Source organism: Orcinus orca, chromosome 10 (genome assembly GCF_937001465.1).
Source record: "Orcinus orca chromosome 10, mOrcOrc1.1, whole genome shotgun sequence".
NCBI lineage: Eukaryota > Metazoa > Chordata > Mammalia > Artiodactyla > Delphinidae > Orcinus > Orcinus orca.
The window spans coordinates 40,677,793-40,694,684 of record NC_064568.1 but is presented as its reverse complement, the minus strand read 5'-3'; the positions used below and the strand labels follow the sequence as shown (position 1 = coordinate 40,694,684).

Genomic DNA, 16,892 nt, shown 5'->3' with positions numbered 1-16,892 from the left:
ACGGCCCTCACTCTGCATTCCTCACCTTGCGCCCGGTTTTCTCCCGTAGGGCCTTCAGCCGTTCCTTTCGCCGCAACGCCTCTTCCTCCAACCGGCCCACACCGGCCGCAGTAGCCGCCATCTTGCCCACAGACATCCCCCCGCCCCCACTCTTCTCTTGTCCCGCAGCGCGCAGGCCCAAGGTGTTAGACGAACCCCTCACGGCCAATCCAGGGACGAGAATGGGAGAGCAGGAAGTCCTGAAAGCCAACCAATGCTGAGTTGCTACAGGAGGACCCTCCCTCTTCCTCCCCCACAGAACGTCTAACTCTTCGGGGGTCGACAAAGAAGGCGCTAAGGCTCGATTCGTCCAATGCCGATCAGGGAAAAAGCGGCAAGAGGAACCAGACCTGAGTGAAGGAGGATAGAGCGCGTCAATCGCTCTGGTTTTACCTGAGCGCCAACCATGCTGGCTGGCCACTTGGAATGCGTCGACCCATCTTTGTCCACTTCTCCTGATTCTTAAAGGCTCGAATGCCTTCACGAAGCCTTCCCTGACTCTCTACTCTGATCCCAGCCTAAGAGGTCTGCCTCTCCTTTCCTCTTAAGCTATCTGTGGCTTCCTGGATGCACTTGTTCATGGGCCTCTGGGCCGTTCTCTGTCCACTCTCAGCTCAGAGAAAACCTAAGCAGAGCAGGGCTTGGCTGAATGGCCATTTTCCTCTGGGTTCATGGATGATCCCCTCCCACCTCCAACCCCCCGCCCGGCCCCCGCCCCCGGGGTGGCAAAGTACCCAGGGTCAGACTACCTAACCTGGAGAAGAGCAAACCCCAACTTGGGCCCAGTGGGCCCTAAGGGACCACCCTGAGCTTAGTTCCTGAGAACTAAGCTGAGAGTTGGTTTCGCCTCCGCCGATAGGTGCACTGCCTCCCAGCAGGAGCTGCCAGGGTATCCTTTCCCAAGTCAATTACCATGCCCTGATAACCGAGAGACCACTTTGACTGAAGTCAGTATCTTCTGACAGCCTATCCAGGTCCCCAGAGCCACACCTCCTCCCACCTAGGGTGAGTGACTTGTCTCTCAGCAAAGCGGTTCCCTGCTTGTGGCCTCCCTTCCCAGGCTGACAGCAGGTGGACACCCACTCCTTGCTTCCCAGTTCCCTTCAGAGATCCCCAGTGCCACAGACCCCTGTCCAACTGGCCCCCACAAACGACCCTCTTGACCTCTGTAACTTGGGCCTTTTGGTGCCCTCTCCCCTGCATCAGGTGGGGTGCCCTGCCAGGGCCTAGTATGCAGGTAGTACCCAATACACATGTAATAAGTGTTCAGGAAATGTCAGAAGTAGGATGGATGGGGCAGAAGAAAAGGCCAGAGTGGAGGAGATGCCCAAGAAGCCAGGAGGACAGAACAGGATGGGTATGGGGACAGAGTCTGTCTCTTCTTGGCCACCCAAGGTCTAGGGGGCTCCAGGCTGGTCAGTTCCTCCAATTGATGGTAACTCTCTGGGTCCCACAAACTTTCCCCCCAGCCCCAACAAAGGGCCTCACCCCTGCCCAACACCATGGGCCCTCCTCACCTCCCAGGGAGAGTAGGGGGAGGTGGGGGAAGAGGCCCAGGGGTGATGGTGGCAGTGGTTCTGGAAAGTCAGGCCTCTGTCCCTGTCCATGCTGCCCAGGTGGTCCTCATTTGGCCCATCTGGGCCCCAGTTTCTCTGCCTGTTAAACAGAAGCATGAGGTACCCTTTAGCCTTTAACCTCTTGAAGTTAAAGAAAAAAAATGTGAATCAAGTGCAGAGCCCCGGAGTGAAGGGTGCCTCCATTTGGAGTATCTAGGAAGGCTTCCTGGAGGAGGGGATCCAGGCGAGGTGAGGAGTACCTAAATCTTCCAGGGATCTGCCCAACAGATGGAAGGAATTGCTCCCCCGGAGTTATTTCAGGCTTGTCTTGCTGTTTTCTGATCCCCCCTCCCGCCCCCGCCCCGCACTCCTGCCACACAATCCTGCTCCACTAACAACAGGATTAAAAAAGTGACACTTCGGTCTCCCCATAAGCGCTTATACCAACGCCTGGCACGTGGTAAACTCTACAAGTGGTTGTCACGGTTGTTGTCCTCGTTAGTTATTGAAGGACCCTGCCCATCTGCACGCGGCCCGCAGCCCCTTCCCCCAATCCCGCGAGGCTGTCCCTTCCACGAAGGCGGGCTGCGTCCCAGTTAGATCTAGACGTAGGGCAAATCTGGAATCCCTGACCCAGACCCTAGTCCGGGGGGCTCAGATTGGCCTTTCCGGAGGGCGCGGATTGCGGGGGGGGCGGGGCTGCTGGGCGCCCTCCCGGGCCGCCCTGACCTCAGGCTCCTCCTCCTGTCGGCCTCCCCGCCCTTTGCACGGTCCCGGGATAGGCGGGGCGGCGGTGGCGGCTGCAGAAGCGCAGGAAGCCGGGCGGTGGCCGACCGGGAGGAGGAGGAGCGCGACGGCGGCCAGTACTACTTCCCTCAGTAGTACCGCGCCGCTCCGCCCTGGAGTGACGCCCTCCGCCCATGGGCCTGGCCGAGGGCAACCGGCGGGCGGCGCGGAGGAGGCGGCGGCGGCGGCAGGTGGCGTGCAGCAGGGTTGGAGCCTGGTCGGGCCATGGCCGCCTCGGAGCGGCTCTACGAGTTGTGGCTACTCTACTACGCGCAGGTGAGCCCGCGCCCGCCGTGCCCACAGCTCCGCGCGCCCGGCGTCTGCTGCACCTGCGCCTGGCGCCACCTGGGCCGTGTATACGCACGCGCCGGGCGTGCTCGGGCTCCGCACGCACGTGTGCGACCCCGGCCGGCTGGTGCCTCTGGCACTTATACCTGGGGGTCGGCCCTCGCGGGCGCGCACCTTACAAGAGCCTCTTGGGTGGGGACAGTGCAGCCTCGGTTGTCCCTGAGGAGAGGGGCCTGGACCAAGACAGGGCACTTACCCCTTTTACAGATGGGGAAACTGAGGCCTGGGGGGAAAAAAAAAGGCTGGCCGGGTCGAAAGGGGCGGGAGGCTTACTTTGAATTTGGGCGTGCCACTCCTGTGGGCGCAGCCCAGTTGGGTGGTCGCCTGATGGGTCTGAGTGGGCTGGGGGTCTCCAGGCATGCAAGGGGGGCGTCCCTACTTCGGTCTGACTTGAGTCAACTCCTCAGATACCCTGCGGTGAACTGCCGGTGGTGAGCTCCTCCTTGACCCCAGGTGGCCCCACCCCAACCCCCGGGGGGGCAGGGTGTGGATTACGGGGGAGAGGGGGTCCAGCCCAAAGCAAAGATTCGCCTTGGATGCTGGGGGTGAAAATGGGGAATGCGGGTGAGGTGGGAGGGATGTTTGAAAGGGATGGAGGGAGGCCATTTTCTCCTGAGCTCCCCGTCCTTCCTCAGAGACTACCTCAAGTGGCCTCAGAAGGTGAAGGGAGCAACTCTGACCCAGGTGTACCCCAAACTGTGTCTCGCACACATAGGCCCCCACTTTCCTTCTGTATTCACAGCAAGGAGAGAAGCCAGGGTAAGGCTCCCTCTCCCCTTCACCCAGCACCAGCCTTCCTCCCTGCACCTGCCTGGCATCATACGCCTGGCTCAGGTGTGCCCTGGGCACAATGCACTATTGTGTGCCCCTGATCTCGTCACTAGGGGGAAGTTCATGCTCGAATCAGCTGGCCCTCTGAAGAGGCTAGCCGACTGTCTCCCAGGACTGCAGGCCAGGACTTGGGCCCCAGAGATCAGGAGTCCAGGCCATAAGGGCCATAGCTTCTTGAGCCCGCTTAGGTGGTGAGAAGTCCAGGCACCCGGCAAGAGGCAGCGCATGGAGTAGAGTCTGTCTTTGGTGTGACCGAGGGCACGCTCTTTACACCCCTGAGCCTCTGCTTCCATATCTGTAAATTTGGCACAGTCCTGGCCTCCGGTGGCCTGGACTGTGCAGAGGGATAGCCAGTATGGCTGGTCCAGGCCAGAGAAGTTTCCTGCTTCCCCGCCCCATTGGATCCCCTCACCCCAGTTTCTCTGTCTCCATCGCCAAAGGTTGGTCCTTGTGAAGGAGCAAAAGATTTGGGAGGAAACCTGCCCCTGGCCCTCATGCTTCTGATTGCCTCCGTGGTCGTGGGCAGGTTCTTGGTCTTCAGTTTCTTCAGCTGTGACCAGGCAAAGGGGGGCTTGAACAAGGTGATGAGTCTGAGGGATGTTAATCAAGCTTCCGATTGCCTCCGTGGTTGTGGGCAGGTTCTTGGTCTTCAGTTTCTTCAGCTGTGACCAGGCAAAGGGGGGCTTGAACAAGGTGATGAGTCTGAGGGATGTTAATCAAGCTTCTGATTGCCTCCGTGGTCGTGGGCAGGTTCTTGGTCTTCAGTTTCTTCAGCTGTGATCAGGCGACGGTGGGGGGGGCTTGAGCGAGGGGACGAGACTGAGGGTTGTGAATGGTGGGTCTTCAGGCTGGGTGGCATGCTGCTGGGGAAGGGTGTCTCGGCAGTTTCCCAGGATTGTACCTCCGACGTGGTTACCTCCTGCTGCCCCTTCTAGCTGACCTCTGCAAGTGGTCAGTCCCTCACAGGTGTTTAGCATTCATCTGTGCTGAGTCCCTTCTCCTGCTCCAGCTCCTCACCTCACAGGGCGGGTGTGGGGCACAGGCTAGCTGGTTGTAGCCTTAGAAGCCTGGGCAGGCAGGGTACGGCCTGGGGCCAGGCAAACAAATCCAGGATATGAGTGTGAACCCAGGAGCCGGGAGGGGCCAGGTTTCCTGGGGAGAGGAAGCTTCAGCCAGCCTCCCAGCACTGCCTTCCTGCCGGCTTGGTCCTGCTTCTGCTCCCGGAACGTGGTCTCCACCCTCTGTACTGAGCTCCTAGGGAGTGGTGGCTGTGCTACTTTGAGCCCTGCCAGGGACCTATTGTGTGTGTACTTGGGGGAGAGGGGAAGATAAGGTAAGGGGTCGAACTGAGACAGGGTATTAAGAGACCCCTGAAATGGCCAGCTACCCAGCCAGTAGGCTCCCCCAATACTTTCGCCCCTCCCTTCAACAGTGAGAGCTGACATCAGCTGGCAAACCTGTTTCCCCAGTTGTGGGTCTAGGCCCGCCCTGGGAGCACCCCTGTTTCTGCCCTTCCTTTCCCCTCACAGACCCCAGGTTCATGCCTGCTCACCCCCTACCTCTTGGGGCCACGAGTGGGTGAGGGGGCTGTGGGTGGCTACTGAAGGAGGAAGGAGGGTCAGAGTGCCCCCTGGACATCACTCAGTCTGAGCCCCTGAGAGCCTTAGTGGGGAAACCAAGGCAGGGTTGTACCAAGGTCATTGGACAGGTTTGGGGCAGAGCCTGGCAGAGCTCTGGCCCAGTCTCCATCCTGTGTTCCCTTACCCAGGAAAGGTCTAGTCCTGTGGGCGGGAAGACTCAGGTGGGCCTGCACCCTGGGACGGCACAGGCTGTGTCCTCTGCCTGGAGCCTTCTCCCTCCTGTCTGAGGAGGCCTTCCCCGCCTGTTCCTGCAGCCCAAGCTGGACCTCAGCCCAGGCGTGTCCCCACTTGAACCCTCATTGTGCTTGCTACTCTGCGGTTTCCCCACGCCTCACACTTAGCCGGTGCTCCTTGGGTATTAGCTGAATGTCTGGGTGACTGATCAGGGATGTCTTACCAGAGGCCTGAGTTTGGGCCTGGAGGGCTGAGCGCACAGGAGCAGGAGGAGCAAGCACACGGCAGTGGGAACTGTGAGCGGCAAGTTCGTTGGGTGGGTGGGGGCACATCCAGAGGACTCAACCCGGCAGGGCTTCCCCAGTGAGGGCTTAGGAAGTGGGGGAGAGGATAAGGGGACTGGGGCCGCACCCAGTAGGCTAGCAGTTGGGTGGCTGTCAAGGTTATGCAAAATATGCAGCTGAGTGGCCCTCTTTCAGGCTGGAGCAGTAGTGCTGCTCAGTAGCCCTCCAGTGAAAGGGAGCGTTGGGGAGCATGAAAGCTGAGGGGTACTTAGGGTCCCAAAAGTCAGGACAGGGCAAACAGTTAGGGTTCAGGTGGGGAGCCTAGGCTGAACTCTCTGCTTATGCTATTGAGGACTCAGGGTTCTAGGAAGGTCAGGTCAGAGCCCGAGCTGACCTCGCTCTGCCCGCCCCTCCCTGGTCCCTCACCCCTGACTGATGAGCTCTACTGCCTCATGGAAACCTAGTCAGGCCCTCTGCTCCCTTCGAGACCTTAGCTGGGTCATATTTCTTCCTTTGCCTCAGTTTACCATCTTGAAATGGGAAAAAGGACCTCCTTGGTGCTTGACCCCCCCGCAACCCTCTTCCGTACCTTAAAGGGGCAACCAGAGTTTCCTCCTACCTGCCTTTATTACTGAGGCAACTGAAGACGGAGGGACTGAGGTGATGGGGAGAGTAGCACAGAGTCCAGGGTTGGGGGAGGGGCTGGTAATCCCTGGAGCTTTTATGGCAACTGGGGAGCTGATGTGGAAGTGTGGGGTCACTGTGGAAACAGGTCAGTTACCATGGGGACCCTGAAAGGAAATTCCTGTTTTCCAAAGTGATAGGACAGGGGGAAGGTTAAACCCTGAGGGGTGTTATGGAGACCAGAAGGTCCATGCCTTTCAAGACCCCATCCCCAGGTAAGGGGGAGAGACTGGCCCAGCCACCTATGCACTTGGACCACTAGCCTCAGTTGTCCTTGCCCCTGGCAAAGTCCCCATCTTCCTCCTTCGTTCCTTGGCCCGAGGCCCTCCAAGTCTGACCTCCGGTCGTCCTGGTGTAGCCAAAGGCCACCTTCAGCTTGACGTTGCCATCCCCCTCATGCTGAGTGGGGAGACCCCCACACGTGAAGGAGGTCATCCTGGTCAGGCCCCACCCCACCCTATCCCATTTCTGCTTGCCTGTTCCAGGAGATGGGGTGCTCCCTACCACCTAGGCAGCTCTGACTGGGAAGAGTCACCACTATGGAGCTTCAGTCTTCTCTCCCTACCCTCCTAGCGCTAACCTGGGGTCCATGAAGATCCTCCCATTCCACCTGCCTGGGACAGCCAGCTGGGGAGTGGCCCATGGGACCTTGGCTCTGCCAGTGAACCAAGGTCTGCCACTCATCTGTCACTCATGGAGGTGGGTGGGGAGAAGATGAGTGTTGCCCTGGAATGCCAAGGGCTTGGGAAGGCAGAGCCCGTGAATTTGGGAGTGGAGCTCCCACTCACCTTACCACATGCTGGTGGGTGTGGTTGGAGAGCCTTTACCTGTTAAGCAAAGAGATGGTTTTAAAGAGGCAGCTGAAGCAGAGAGATTAATCATTTGTTTTGTTTTTTTCATTTTTATTTTATATCAGAATATAGTTGATTTACAATTTGTGCTAGTTTCAGTTGTACAGCAGTGACTTAGTTATACATATATCTATTCTTTTTCAGATTCTTTTCTCATATAGATTATTACGGAGTATTGAGTGGAGTTCCCTGTGCTATACAGTAGGTCCTTGTTGATTATCTGTTTGTTTTTTTTGTTTTGTTTTTTTTGCGGTACGCGGGCCTCTCACTGTTTTGGCCTCTCCCGTTGCGGAGCACAGGCTCCGGACACACAGGCTTAGCAGCCATGGCTCACGGGCCCAGCCACTCCGCGGCATGTGAGATCCTCCCAGACCGGGGCACGAACCTGTGTCCCCTGCATCGGCAGGTTGACTCTCAACCACTGCACCACCAGGGAAGCCCTGATTATCTGTTTTATGTATAGTAGCATGTATATGTTAATCCCAATGTCCTAATTTATCCCTCCCCCCCCCACCTTTCCCCTTTGGTAACCATAAGTTTGTTTTCTAAATCTGTGATGGGGTTTCTGTTTTGTAATTAAGTTCATTTGTATCAATTTTTAGATTCCACATATAATATTTGTTGTTTTCTGATTTAGTATGATCATCTCTAAGTCCATCCATGTTGCTGCAAATGGCATTATTTCATTCTTTTTATGGCTGAGTAATGTTCTAATGTGTATATGTACCACATCTTTATGCATTCATCTGTTGATGGACATTTAGGTTGCTTCCATGTCTTGGCTATTGTAAATAGTGCTGTTCATGATACATGAACATTGGGGTGCATGTATCTTTTCAAAGTATGGTTTTCTCTGGATATATGTCCAGGAATGGGATTGCTGGACCACATGGTAGCTCTATTTTTAGTTTTTTAAGGAACCTCCATACTGTTCTCCATCGTGGGCGTACCAATTTACATGCCCACCAGCAGTGTAGGAGAGTTCCCTTTTGAGAGATTAATATTTAGTAAGCTACCGAGTGTAAGAATCAGGTCTGGACTCCAGAACCCATGCCCTCAACCACATTCAATTTGGCACCCCCGGCCTCTGAAGTACCAGACAGGGCTGCATCTTGGGGAAGGTGCTGGCTCTGATGGGGATACATTTAAGCCGAGGAAACACGGAGAGCAAAGCGCTTGCAGACTTGTGGCAGTGGGGACAGTGAGTAATATCCAGTGGGGCAGCCAGTGAATATGGCATGTGAGGCTGGAGATGAGGTGGGCACCACCCGTGGCGGGCTTCGGATGTTGGGGGGAGGCTGTGGACGTGCCCTGGGCCTGTGGTAGGGTGGCTGACTGGCTGCTCAGACAGTAGTGGTAACTGATGGGTCCTGGGGGCGCTGGGTACTGCTTAAGGAACTTTGGGGATGGGGGATTTGGGGCAAGATCTGGTCCCTGAGACACAGGGCAAGCCAGGCCTGATGTCAGGCTCGGGGTAAGGCACGCAGGTCTCAGGCAGCAGTGTCAGGAGCTCAGTGGTCCCTGTCCCTCTGAAAGACAGCCCTACCCACCCATCCATGCCTCAGCCGCCTGCCCTCAGCCCTGCCGCGTTACCTCAGAGTTCTGAGGAAGTGGCAGTTCCACGCTCACCCAGGACCTAACCAACCCGTGGGAGCTCCCCTCCTCCAGCACTGAGTGTCCTCAGGGCTGGTTGGGCATAGACTGGGGTCCCTACAGGGGTGACTCTGAGACCCCCATACCCACAGCTTTCTCCCCTGCTGCAAGGCCCTGGGAGGAGTGTGACTGCTCCTGACCTGCCTTCATGGGAGGGGCAGGGTTGGGACCCCGTCCCAGTCAGGTTGGGGTGGGGACTGGGCTGGCCCACCGATGTTCCTGTTCTGAGCTGGAAAGGGAAGGAGGAGCCAGCGAGGCAGAGCTTTGAGAGGAGTGTGGGACTCCTGAGCAGCACAGCCACCTCCTGCCGGCTCTGGAGCCTTCGGCATGCAGCAGTGCCTCCATGCTCAAGGCCCCTGCTCTGCCCTGCCTCCCAGCCCCGGTGCCTGCAGGGACTCCCTCACCCCCCAGCACTGCAGCCTCAAGCCATGGGGCCCAGGTCAGAGCCAGGCTGAGGATTCCCCGGGAGAAGAGGTGAGACCCCCAGAGTCAAGACCGGCAGTTACCCCTACCCCTGCCTACTACTGTGCTCTAGAGACCCCTCCTGCCCCTCCAGAACCCACAAAGGCTGCTGCCTTGATTGCCTCAGACCTGAACCCAGCCCAGCCTGGACCTGCTGGAAGTTTGCAGGACTGGACACGCTGAGGGTGTGGTTCTAGGGACAGAAAGCAGGGGTGTGCAGAGTTTGAGGGGCCCATCAGGTCTGGGAGGGCCGATCCAGGTGATGGCCATGAGGAGGGTGGGAGTTTCCTGCTTAAGTACCAAAAGCCCAAGTCACAGATGGCAGTGGGGCATGGGGAGATCAGAGGCCTGCACAGGAGAATGTGAATCACAGATGTGGGAGGGCAGAGAGGCTGGAGAAGGAGTCCCTGGTTGGACTAGGGGCCCAGAATGCCTGGCTTACCAATTAAGCCTTTTATCTTTGGGTCAGGGAGGGAGGACATGGTCAAATGTGGGCTTACAGGTGCTCCGCAGAGCAGAAGAAATGGTCTAAGAGCCCTGGCCTGCTCTGGTGTTTTCAGGGTTGGGCATGTTGATGTCCTTGCTGGTTTGTGGAGAGGAGAGGTATAGACAGAGGTAGGTGGGCAGGGAGGCTGCCAGCGGCAGAGGGTGGAGAGGTCGCCAAAGGTAACTGACAGGCAAAAAGTCACAGCGGTGTGGGCCTGCACCTTGGTGGCCCCAGCCCCTCTCTGAATTGCCTGGGCCTTGGCTCTGTGATAAAATGTACAAGGAAGGTGTCCAACCACAGGGTGGAGGGCTGCTCTGTCTAGGTTTTTTGGGGGCCTGGCCCAGTCTGCTGGGGTCAGGCCCCTTCCCTGGAGCCCATTCAGCCCTGGCCCTGTGGTCTGGGGCCCACAAGTGGCAAAAAAAATTAGCCGTCCATGCAAAAGTAGTTGTGGAGGTCCTTGATTTGAGGCCCGTGGCACCTGGGGAGCAGTCTCAGGGTGTCGTCTGTGGTGTGTCCCTTGCCCCTACATGTTCAGTATAGTCCCTGCCCTTCCCCCCCACCCCTGGGAAAGAAAGTTGCTCTCTGGGCCATGCTGGTTAGGATGGGTGCTCCAGATGGGGCTGGTGTGGAAGGAGGAGCTCAGATCCAGGCCACCACCCACTCCATGCCTTGGGAGGGGCTTAGAGGTTAGAACAGATTAGGGCTAGTCCAGGGCTTACCTGTGTCCCTGGAGCAAAGAGACCAGCAGGGCCAGATGGGGAGCCTGGATGCAGGAGGAGGGTGGGGCACCGGTATGGATGAGTCCTTCAGCATCATTGCCTGGGCCTGAGGCCTTAGCCCCAGGTCAGGGAGCTGTGGGTGCCTTGAATGAAGGGCACTGTGGTAGCACGGACCACAACCTGTCCCTGGATAGGCTTGGCCTGACTCCTGTCCTGGAGTTCTCCTGGACCTCACGCCTGTAGAACTAGTTTCTGTCCACAAGCTCCACCCAGGGCAATGTGACCCCTGTCCATCTGTGCTGCAGGCCCCACCCCCTGTGCTAGGCTGGGTCCTTCACAGCTTCTCTTGCTGGGCCCTGGGTGCCCCAGGCCCTCCCACATCCCTGCGGTCTGCCGGGAGGAAGCGGCCCCCTTCCCCCACCGTGACTTTGCGCTTCCTGTCCCGGGGGCCAGGGTGGGAGGGGACGTTTCCCGTTCACACCAAAGTTTCCCTGGCTGGTGGCGCCCAAACTCGGGCTCAGCCCGCTGTCCCTCTTACCCATGGAACCAGCTCTGGGGCCTGGGGTCCAGGTAACCAGCCAGGGTGTGGGCGGAGGTTCCCAAGGTGAGGCAGGGCATTTTGCCTGTACAGGTGGGGGGGGGTGTGTGTGCGTGGGTCTGCCTGGTCGATAGTGCACATGCAGCCTGGGATATACAGTCAAGGAAGGTTTCCTGGAGGTGGTGGCTGCTGAGTTGGGAGAAGGTGGCAGGCGAGAGCCCAGCTCATAGCTTTGGGTTCAGGGAGGCTGGTGAGTGGGAGACCTTTACCCATAGCACCCCTGTGGGCCACAGCCGTGCCCTAGGAACGTATACACTTAAGTCCCTCCCCTGCCTGTGTCAGGCTTGCCTGGGTCCCCAAGGGTTCAGGAAGTGGGAGAGGAGACTGGGAGGCTGAGAAAAGCAGATGGGGGCCCTGAGAGAGTGGTCAATATGTAAGGCAGTCCTCTGATGCTGACCTTCCACTTCCTGTCCTCCTCCCCAACCCATCCCTACCTTTCTCCACCCCCACTGCTCTGCCTCCAATCCCTGTGTACCCCCATTCACTTTCCACCTCTGTCCACATCCCCTTGTCCCTCCCCTGTCCACTGTGCCCCTTCTGCCCCCACCACTGTTCCCCTGAACTCCTCTGCCTGCAGAAGGACCTGGGCTATCTGCAGCAGTGGCTGAAGGCCTTTGTGGGTACCTTCGAGAAGAGCATCTCACTCTCCTCTCTGGAGCCACGCAGGTGAGGCTGGAGCTACATGGAGGGCGGGAGGCTGAGGGATGCTCGGTGCCTAGTGACCCCGCTCCCTGCAGGCCGGAGGAGGCAGGTGCGGAGGTGCCGCTGCTCCCTCGGGATGCGCTGCACGTGCTGGCCGAGCGGCTGGACGAGGGGGACCTGGAGCAAGCCCTGCTGCTGCTCAAGCTCTTCGTCATCCTCTGCAGGTGGGTCCCTGTTGTCTTCTCCACGGTGAGAGAATGTGCAATTATGGGCCGGGGTGGGGGCTGGCTTGTCACCGGGACCTCTCCCGTCATTCACTTCCCAGGAACCCGGAGAATGTAGAGGCAGGCTGGGGCCAGGTGCTGGTGCCCCGGGTGCTGGCGTTGCTGACCTGCTTGGTGGCCAAGGTGAGGTGGCCTCTACCCTGGGGGTTGGCAGGTGGTAGCCACGGCCCAGCTAACCCCCTTTCACCCTCTCTGCATGTCTACAGCTGAAAGGACCCCCACCACCGGAGAAGGGCCATGGGTCCCAGCTGGAAAACGTAGCCCTGCATGCCCTGCTCCTCTGTGAGGGCCTCTTCGACCCCTACCAGACCTGGCGGCGCCAGCACAGTGGGTGAGAGGCAGCCCGCAGGCGGAGGACCTAGAGGAGGCCCGGGACAGGATGGGGGTGGCCGCACTGGCCAAGGTGCAGAGGTGGGAGGGGCCGGTGTGCAGGCTGCTGAGGGGGAGGATGACGCAGGAGGCGTAGAAGTACTGGCCTCACCTTGGCCCCTGCCCACCCTGTCCCCACCTGCCAGGGAAGTCATCAGCTCCAAGGAGAAGAGCAAGTACAAGTTCCCTCCTGCGGCTTTGCCCTGTGGATTCAGCACCTTCTTCCGAGGTCAGGCCCCACCCCTGGCCCGCCTGGCCCCGCCCCCAAACATGAGCCCCCTCCTTTGGTTCCCCATTGCATGTGCAGGATAGGACCCACTTGTGGCTGTACTCAGGGCTGGAAGAACCATGGGAATTTGAGTGGGCTTCCAAAGGCAAGTAGGAGTTCAGGGGCAGAGAGGAGAGGAAGGGCATGTCTGCACAAAATGAGTAATTTCTTTTTGCGGGGGAGTCCATTTCCCTTCCCCCTTCTCTTCTGTCTCTTGGGACCCCCCATTGCTTGTACCCCACTCTGATCTGGACCATCTTAAAACTCCCTGGTCCAATCTCTCTGTCCCTGTAGCTCCACCCAGTCTCCTCTCTTCCACAGGACAGTGTCTACATTAGGTGTCTCCCCTTCCTGCTCCCATACTCCTGGGGAAGCTGACCCCCCAGAACATCTCTGGCCACCTATTCTCCGTGGGTACCTTCTGCTCCTGAGTGTCCCCTCTCCTCTCATTGGAAGACACTGGCCAGGATTTCAGATGGGCTCCTGGCAGGATGCTGTCTGGACAGGGGCAGGCCAGGTTCGGGAAGGTGGTGGCCTAGGAAATACCTCAGTGTTTCTGGGATGCACCAGGGAGCTGCGGGCCTGGGTTTGGAACGGGGGCAACAGCTCCAAGAGGGGAGATGCCCCTGGGAAGTCCCTGCCTCTGTTCTCCCACAGCCTGAGTACTCTTCTTAAAACACACTGGATTTTGTTTCCCCTACTGTAAATTCCTCACTGGGGACCTGACACCCTCAGAATCCAATCGTCTCCACAGCCTTCCTTTCCAGCCCCGCTGGCTCTCTGCTCTCCGCTCTCCAGCCATGGTCCTGTCCTCTCATTCCTAGAATCCAACTATCCCACCTTTGGTCTTTGCCCATACTGTTTCCTTTTCCTTTCCAGGCCAACTGCATTATCAGGCCTCACCTTGAAAGCCCTGTCCCCTGGGAGGACCCCCACCCCATCCCACTGGTATCAAGGCAGCTCTGCATTCCCCCCTTCAATGCACACACACTCATGTGACCCAGGGCTGGTCCTTTCTGCTCTCTGGGTTTCAGTTCGTGTCCTGGCATCCTGTCCAGCTTTACTGGAGCAGGGCCAGGTGGGCCTCCCAGATATGACGCTGTGAAAGCCCCTAGAAGTCCCCAGTGGGGGTGTAGGGGGATGGTGTGTGGAGCATCTGTATGGTAGGTACGGCAGGGTCCCCAGAGCCGGTCATGGGACGCTCCAGCCATCACAGGGCAGAGGGACCAGGAGACTTGTATCTAAGAAACTAAACCCTGGGTTGCCATGGGGAAGTGCATGGGGGGTGCTCACCCTGTGGTCCTCATTTTGGGGCTTAAGGTTCCAGGGAGCTGGCTAGGCTCTCAGGGCAGGGCCATGCCCCCTACAAGCTCCCCAACGAAGGGCTGTGTCCTCAGACCTCCTAGCATAGAATCATGACATTTTAGACTCCCAGCACAGAACCTGGTCTTCTCCCTCAGATTGGGCCTCCCAGCCCTGTTCCTTGACCCAGCCGCCCACTCCCACCCCAGGGCACCCACCTCTTGTGTGGTCCCCTGGACCCACAGCCCTGCAAGCTTTGTGACATTGTCTTGCTCCCCATCCCCATCAGAGAGCCTGCAGGATGCAGATCACTTGCCGCCTGTGCTCCTGCTGCGTCTCATCCATCTCTTTGGTGCTGTCCTTGCAGGAGGGAAGGTAGGCCTGGAGGAGCCTGGGGGCCTGAGGGTGGCTGTCTCAGAGTCTCTCTGCTGGGTGAGCCCTTTGCCCATTGCCCGTCTCTGCCCACACCTGCAGGAGAACGGGCAGAAGGCTGTGAGCGCTGGCACTGTTCAGGGCCTGCTGGATGTGGTGCGGGGCTGGGGCCACGGGCCAGCCCAGGACCCCCGCCTAGTGCCGCTGGCACTGGAGGCACTGGTGGGTGCGGTACATGTCCTGCACGCCAGCCGCACACCCCCCCGGGGGCCAGAGCTCCGAGCCCTGCTTGAGGGCTACTTCCGTGTCCTTAATGCCGACTGGCCAGCCGGGCCAAGCCTGGACCCCGAAGAGGCCCTCATCACCCTACGGGTCAGCATGCTCGGTGGGTATAGCCTCTTGGGCTCTTGGGGAGGTGGCACTAGCAGGGGAAGGCCCAAGTTATGATGGAAAGGCTGGCCTGGGCAGTATGGGAAGAAGGTTTAAGGCTGACCAGAGGTGCTGCTGAGACAGGCTTGGGCAGGGCTGACCCTTGACCTCTCCACAGATGCCATCCCCATGATGCTGTCATGTGAGGACCGGCCAGTGCTGCAGGCCACCTTCCTCAGCAACAATTGCTTTGAACACCTTATTCGCCTCATCCAGAACAGCAAGGTGGGCGGGGCCCAGGCTGGGGCTGGGGGCACCACGTGTGGATGCCGAGCTGCTGATGGGCTGTTTGGGCTGGTGGGATGGCTTGCACTTCAGTGGGAGGGCCTGGGGCTCAGGATGGCTCTGGACCCCACATGAAGAGGGTGTTGTAGAAGGACGGGAGCTGCCCTGGCCCCTTGTTTCCCTTTTCCCCAACCCCAAACGTAGGGGCAGGAGGAAGGCTCAGCTGTTTCGGATGCAGTGCCTATCCCTGCCCACTTATCTGCCCCCGGCTCTGTCCCTCTGGGCAGGGTATGGGTGGCTCAGCTCCCCTACCCTTCCCTAGTGCCTGGTGGGGCGCTCGGCCTGGGGCTCAGGGCGCATCCTTCCCTATGGGGCGGAGCCCTGGCAACTGCCCCAGGTCCTGCTCTAATCCTACCCTTCCCTCATCTTCTCTCTCCTCTGCCTCCTCTACCTTGTGCCTCCCCACCCCCCGACAGCTGTACTTGCAGGCCCGGGCGCCCCCTGAGGGGGACAGTGACCTGGCTACCTGGTTACTGACCGAGCCCGATGTCCAGAAGGTACCACCCTGGGGCTGACCAGCTCAGGCACCCACATCCCTGGGCACCCACCCCCCTGGGGCTCCCTCTTTGAGCCTTTCTGCACTATGCAGGGGGAACGATGCCAGCCCTGGTATAGCCTAGTGATGGGGCTGGGTCCCCCATGCTGTCTCACCTACCTTCCAAATCCCAGTCCTAGGAAATGGCACAGTTGTGATCTGTTCCCTGCCTTGTATTAGTCTTGGGAGCTGGGTTTTGGCTATGCCAACCTGGAAGGAACCTTCGATACTCAACCACCCCACCCCCATTGCACAGAAGGGGAAACAAGAGGCCAGATACTCAGGGATTTGGCTGTGGTCACTCACAGAGAAGGAGGTCCCCCACGTGGGGCCACTTCTTTGCTTGGATCCTTGCACCTGCCCTAAGCGGGTCACTGGGAGTTCCCTATCCCCTCACGCCCTCATGACGTGCTCCCTGCCTCACCTTGCATGGGGGCTGTAGGAGGCTGCGGGGTGTCAGGGGCTTTGCATGGGGCATCCTCTCTCTGGTGGCTCAACACCTGGGCCCCCACCTCCAGAGCCCCACCCTGGCTTTGTCCTCATGAAGCAGCCCTGTGTGTCTATTGCACTTGGCTGTTTTCTGAGAACCTGCGTGTCCATTCATCTACAAAGCAGGCAAGGCCAGTGAGACCCCTGCTTTTTACAGATGAGGAAACTGAGGCCTGGAGGAGGGAAAAGATCGCCGGAGGTCCCTTAGGGAGTCAGGCAGAGCTGGGACCAAGGGCCCCATGGAGCCAAACTACAGCCTGGCACCTGCTGACAAACTCTCCAAGCCCTCCTGACTTCTCAGCCCCTCAGCAGGGCAGGGTGAAGGAGTAGCTGCCTCTGGCTGTTGGGTGCAGCCAGGGCGAGCCTCAGCATCCCCACCTGGATCTAGGGGAAAGGGGCAGGGTAGGACTTCAAGGTCTCGAAGGTTCTTCTGGTTCTAACATCCTGTGATTGATTGTCCCTAAATTCCCCAACCCCCTGTCAATCATCGTGGGTGATGGGACACTTACCAGCCTGCTTGCACATGTGTTTAGCTTGGGTGGTGATGGGCGGAGACTGAGGCCCATAAACCCACCGGACAGTGGAGGGCAGAGGGCTGTGGCCAGAGGGTTCACTGGTGATCTGTCCCAGTATCCCAGTGAGGCCCTTCCCAGCCTTGGTTTCTTCCCTGGCTTCTCTGTCAGAGTGGGCCTTGCCAAGCTGCTTGGCAGCCTGGGCAAGGGTAGAGGGCCTGGTGGCTTCTGTTCTAGCACTGTATGGCCCAGACAGGGCTTCCACACTCCCTTGGCCCAAGCCAGCTCAGCTA

General features: G+C 58.9%; 2 protein-coding genes across 16 annotated transcripts in view; one reads left to right on the top strand and one right to left on the bottom strand.

Annotated features, from left to right (window-relative positions):
* The window catches only part of CCDC12 (coiled-coil domain containing 12), a 74,881-nt gene extending 74,632 nt beyond the window's left edge, over positions 1-249 (bottom strand). For 3 of the 7 annotated variants that reach the window (XR_007479867.1, XR_007479865.1, XR_007479866.1), the window contains exon 1: positions 26-232. Coding sequence is in view for 3 of the 7 variants with exons in the window: in XM_033413292.2 (XP_033269183.1) it covers positions 26-136 (111 nt within the window). In the remaining 4 variants the exon portion in view is untranslated. Of the gene's footprint in view, positions 1-25 lie in introns of all 7 variants that reach the window. The other 4 variants (XR_004479186.2, XM_033413292.2, XM_033413293.2 and 1 more) reach the window with 4 other exon arrangements.
* A 1,916-nt stretch (positions 250-2,165) lies between these two features.
* Positions 2,166-16,892, top strand: part of NBEAL2 (neurobeachin like 2) — a 30,653-nt gene continuing 15,926 nt past the window's right edge. Inside the window, exons 1-11 of one of the 9 annotated variants that reach the window (XM_033413268.2) lie at positions 2,166-2,657; positions 9,224-9,320; positions 11,690-11,778; positions 11,850-11,978; positions 12,080-12,161; positions 12,245-12,369; positions 12,554-12,636; positions 14,267-14,352; positions 14,452-14,734; positions 14,897-15,003; positions 15,480-15,560. In XM_033413268.2, the coding sequence (XP_033269159.1) occupies positions 14,728-14,734; positions 14,897-15,003; positions 15,480-15,560 (195 nt within the window). In that variant the 5' untranslated portion in view covers positions 2,166-2,657; positions 9,224-9,320; positions 11,690-11,778; ... (4 more) ...; positions 14,267-14,352; positions 14,452-14,727. Of the gene's footprint in view, positions 2,658-3,136; positions 3,161-4,851; positions 4,894-9,223; positions 9,321-11,039; positions 11,085-11,689; positions 11,779-11,849; positions 11,979-12,079; positions 12,162-12,244; positions 12,370-12,553; positions 12,637-14,266; positions 14,353-14,451; positions 14,735-14,896; positions 15,004-15,479; positions 15,561-16,892 lie in introns of those variants that run through there. The other 8 variants (XM_049716287.1, XM_033413265.2, XM_004283867.4 and 5 more) reach the window with 8 other exon arrangements.